The sequence below is a fragment of the Phaseolus vulgaris genome, chromosome 3 (assembly GCF_000499845.2).
Source record: "Phaseolus vulgaris cultivar G19833 chromosome 3, P. vulgaris v2.0, whole genome shotgun sequence".
NCBI classification, from domain to species: domain Eukaryota; kingdom Viridiplantae; phylum Streptophyta; class Magnoliopsida; order Fabales; family Fabaceae; genus Phaseolus; species Phaseolus vulgaris.
In genome coordinates this window covers 4655853-4661124 of record NC_023757.2, presented here as the reverse complement: position 1 = coordinate 4661124, position 5272 = coordinate 4655853, and the positions used below count along the sequence as shown (strand labels likewise).

Below are 5272 nucleotides of genomic sequence, written 5' to 3'. Positions count from 1 at the left end.
AACTGTGTACTTATGTTAAACACTATGTTTAATACATTCAAAATATATAAAGAAAAACAGGTCAATAATGTTTTTTCAAATTGGATTGAACTAGTTGAACCATAATTTCTTTTTTCCTGTTTATTGTGGAAGTAAAATAATATTATTTTGTACAATTACCATTTATTTTGTACGATGACCAAATTGGTTGAACCATTAATTTTAATTATATATTTATTTTATATTTTTCTACAGGATCTTAATTTGCAAAATTTGTAAATTGGATTAGATTGCATCCAATGTTATTGAAATGGAAGAATATTGATGTTTTTGAATTTTCTATGTTTAATGTAGTGTGTAGTTGTTTGATGTTTAAGTATGTTTTGAACTTGAATAATATTGATGTCTGATGTTTTATCTTAATTGAATTATTGATGTTTGACTATGTTTGAAATTAAAGAAAAGAATATTGATGTTTGATGTTTTACATCACAGTAGCAAACATAGGTTCAAGTTTTTATACAATTATAATCAATTTTTATTAATTTTTCTTATAATTATTGAATTTTATTATTCAGTGTTTCTCAGTAACAAATATTTTGATTGAATTCTTTTATATTCAATTTTTCAGTGGCAAACAATTTTATTGAATTTCTTAAAAAAAAAAATGTATGCATGACGGGGCAGAGAAATCAGTCTGCGTTCACTACGCAGGGCGGATCAACCCGACCCGTATTTTGCAGGCCAAACGTGGGTTGGGCCTATGCGGGACGGGCCAACCCACATTGTCATCCCTAAATGCAACAATCAAGAGTGAATGACTAGCATTGAATTGGATGTAGAAGATCAGGTTATCAATTGTTTACACCAGTCAATCTATTACATCATTTCATTTCGTGATTATCTAGGACAAGTATTGTTTTTTTATCAGCATCTAGGACAAGTATTGTGTTTTATAATTCAGGTTATTATTTTTGTTATCGGGTATAATGAAAATGTGTATTGGTCGAACATTCACGGTGGAAGAGACTATGCTTACAACAGGAATTTAGTATATTTAGTTAACTTATGACTTGTAGAAAAATGTTATTTTTAAATTTTACAATATTTTTCTTTATATTAATAAATGTCTGTGATATATTATATTATTTTATGTACGTACGACATTTTGAATGTTAATAATAATTTTTAGCTAACACATATTCACCACGAATACTCTCGACGTAACTTAGTTCATATATTAATCTTCACATGTAATCTGAGGGAGTCGAAACAGAGGTGGATTTAACAGCGTCTCATGCATCAGGACAATTGGGGAGTCGTGATTTCAAAGAACCAATGGTGGAAATGAGTTATGCACAGTCTCTGTCGGCACAGAATCGTCTGAGATCAGAACCAATAGCACCGTTACAAAGCTATGAGCCTTTTCTAGCAAACCCCTTAGGAGCTTTCTCGACACCCAATCGTTGCACATTACGGGAAAGGAAAACCTAGGATCTGAATTCCCAACGGCTCTAAGAAGGGCTGACGTGGCAAAGTGGAATGGGCTTTCAGAAACGGCCCAATGTGTGATGAACCAAACAACCCACTTGGCTGAGGAAGGGAGGTGTAGAAATCGAAATCACAAAGAGTTTATTTCGAAAACAGGCCCAACTGTTAGCACATAGGAGGAGAAGTTGTGGAAGGGATCTCTTGGAAGCCCGATCAACACTGAAAAACCATATGCTATAGGTGAATTAGAACAGGTTGGACATCTCTGGAACAATGAAGCTATCGCCCACCATGAGAAACCTTGTAATGAGGCAATCATAGCACTTCCAACCAATTCCATTGCAGCGGCGGAGGTATATTAAGGATATTATTAGAAAGGAAGGTGTAACAATGGTGTTTTTGCAAGAAGTAAGAATGGTAAATTTCAGTTTTAATAAATGTTGTCAGTTGTGGGGAGATAATGATATTGATTATCTCTATAGTGAACCATCTAAGGGGGCAGGGGGCATCCTCACAATTTGGCACAAAAAAAAACTATGTTCTAACCACATAATTAATAGTCAGTTCATTGTGTTTTTCGGTTTTTTTGAGGAGAATAGTATTCTTGTTGTCATAGTAAACATGTATTCTTCGTGTAATTTGCTCGTCAAAATGCAAATGTGGAAAGATCTAAAAAATATTAGACATAGTGAACCTTGCAAATCATGGTGCATATTGGGGGACTTCAATTCCATAAGAAAAGAAGGGGAACGCAAGGGGATTAATCGGGCAAGTGGTAATAAGAGAGAAATACAAGGTTTTAATAAATTCATTGATGAAATGGAAATGGTGGATATACCCGGTATCGGAAGAAAATTTACTTGGTATAGACCTAATGGCAAAGCTAAGAGTAGGCTTTACAGGTTTTTAACTACTTTTGAATGGTTGCAACATTGGCCAGATTGTAAGCAATATGTCTTAGATAGACAAATTTATGACCACTGTGCATTGGTGCTAAAATCGAATGTGGTAGATTGGGGACCAAAACCATTCAGGTTCCTAGATATTTGGTAGGAAGATAAGGAGTTTGATAATTTTGTTAAAAGAAAATGGGAAAGTTATTTGGTGCAAGGCAACGAAATAGTAGTGTTAAAAGAGAAATTGAAAATGCTAAAGAGTGACCTGAAAGGATGGAATAAAGATGTTTTTGGGTATACTGATAAGATAAAACTTGATATTTTGAGGAAAATACAAGAGCTGGATATGAGTGACGATATAGATAACTTGGATGAGAACAAGATTAGGGAAAGAAGAGAACTCTTGAGCCAATTACCGGATATAAATGTGAGGAATGAATCCTTATTACAACAGAAGTCAAGAGCACTATGGATCAAGCAAGGGGATTCCAAATCAAAATACTTTCATGCGTCAATTAAATGGAGAAGGTTAAGGAATGAGATAAAAAGGAATACATTGCCATAACTTAGGTAATTGGGTGGAAGAGCCAAATACAGTGAAGGAGATGGTTGAAGAATTCTACCAGAAAAAGATGTCGGTCATAAAGGACATTGGAGTAAGGCTGGATAACATTGAATTTAAGGAGATAACAGAATCTGACAATAGATTTTTGACTGAGTCCTTTGATGAAAAAGAAATTAAGGAAGCCATTTGGAATTGTGATAGTCATAAAAGCCCTGGTCAGACAGAGTAACTTTCAGTTTCATTAAAAAGTATTGGGGTCTATTAAATAAGGATGTGTTGGGAGCATTGAAACACTTTCACAGAGAAGGAAAAATCCTGAAAGGTTGTAATGCTTCTTTCTTAAAGCTGATCCCAAAGTCTGAGAATCCTCAATCTCTTGAAGAGTAGGCCCATATCACTCGTAGGTTGTATGCACAAAATCTTGACCAAAGTGTTATTTAATAGGATTAAAAAAGTTATTGAGAAGGTGATAGATGGATCACAATCGGCGTTTTTGTCTAATAGAGGATTACTAGACAGTGTCCTAGTAATGAATGAGGTGTTGGATGATTTGAAAAGAAGGAGAAAAAGCGGGGTGATTGTGAAACTTGATTTCGAAAAGGCGTATGATTCAGTGAGTTGGGAGTTCTTATTTTACATGATGGGAAGACTAGGGTTTTGTGGAAGATGGATACAATGGATTAGAGCATGCCTTGAATCAGCTACAATCTCAATTTTGGTAAATGGTAGTCCGATAAAAGAATTCAAACCTTCTAAAGGCCTTAGACAAGGGGATCCAATGGCACCGTTCTTGCTTCTGATTGTAGCACAAGGTCTGGCAGGGCTAGTAAAACAAGCAACAAGAAAAAATCTGTTTTCTGGAATAAAAGTTGGGGAAAAAAAGGTGGAAGTGAATCTACTCCAATTCGCAAATGACACTCTTTTTGTATGTGAATCGAAAGTACAAAATATTATGTGCATTAAGGCTATTTTAAGATGTTTTGAATTAAGCTTTGGCCTCAAAGTTAACTTCTATAAGAGCAAAATTGGCGCAATTGAAGTAGACAGAAATGAGGTGAAAATGTATTCGGAAATACTCCACTGTAGTCTAATTGATATACCCTTTACGTACCTAGGACTAACTATCAGAGGTAATCCATCTAGGTGTTCCTTTTGGGAGCTTGTACTATCAAAGATTAGAAAGAAACTTTCGGTATGGAAGGGGAGGAACATGTCCTTCGCGGGAAGAGTTTGTCTTTAAAATTTGTCATCAACGTCATACCACTATTCTTTCTATCCTTTTTTAAAGCCCCGATTGGAGTGTGTAAGGAGATCACAAAATTACAGAGAAAATTTTTGTGGGGGTGGGGAGCAGAAGGGAGAAAAATCGCTTGGACTAGCTGGGAGAACATTTGTAAAGCGGAAAATGAGGGTGGACTAGGAATCAAGAGAATTGATTTGTTCAATAAGGCACTATTGGCTAAATGGTTATGGAGAATGGATTCACCACAGACATGACTTTGGAAGGAAGTTCTCGAATCGAAGTATGGTTCGTGGAGGCTAACAAACTCACCGATACCGAAAAGAAACATGTATACTTCTAGATGGTGGAAGGATTTAACAAAAGTCAGAATTTCAGACCAAGGCGACAACTGGTTCAATTCGAACATGGTCTGGAAAGTTGGAACTGGGGAGAAGGTCAAATTTAGGGAAGATGAATGGCTAGACAATGGTCAACTCAAAAAAAGATACGAAAGATTATATAATAACTATGAGTTGAAGGATAAGTCTATAGGTAGTTTTGGAAGATGGTCTACAGAAGGATGGGAGTGGTTTGAGTGGGAAAAAACTATGGTAGAGGAATTTATGACAATTATAGCACAGGTGTCACTACACCAAGATATAGAGGACAAACAGTTATGGAACGACCCTCCATCATAAACTTTCTCGGTTAAACCAACTTATAATAAGTTAGTAAATCACAGATCTAGGGGGGTTTGGAGGTGTTTGAACATCTTTGGGATTTAAAGGTTATGCCTTCAGCTCTATTTTATGTGTGGAGGGCTTTTTCGAATAGAATAGCGACTAAACAGAATTTGCGGAGAAGAGGCGTCACAACGGGAGATACCTTATGCATTTTATGTGGGAGGGAGGAGGAGACAACTTCACACATTCTTGTTTCATGTAAGGAATCAATTAAAGTATGGAATATGTGCTTTAGCTGGATGAGAATTAATTCGGTGAACCACAATGAGTTGATTTATCATTTCGAACAATTCTCTTACATATGCTTAAATAAAAAATGTAATATGTTATGGAAAAGCCTTTGGGTCTCAGTTGTATTGTGTATATGGAAGTATAG

At 35.6% G+C, this 5272-nt stretch overlaps 1 protein-coding gene across 1 annotated transcript; it reads left to right on the top strand.

The window, feature by feature from the left end:
- The first annotated feature begins 2091 nt into the window (after positions 1-2091).
- On the top strand, positions 2092-2523 carry LOC137839000 (uncharacterized). Its single transcript, XM_068648130.1, has one exon. It carries the CDS (start codon positions 2092-2094, stop codon positions 2521-2523), a length of 432 nt encoding a protein of 143 aa, XP_068504231.1.
- The last annotated feature ends 2749 nt before the right edge of the window (positions 2524-5272 follow it).

Excerpts from the sequence above, each read along its gene's own strand:
- LOC137839000 (XM_068648130.1), top strand. The coding sequence starts at position 2,092 with ATGTATTCTTCGTGTAATTTGCTCGTCAAAATGCAAATGTGGAAAGAT.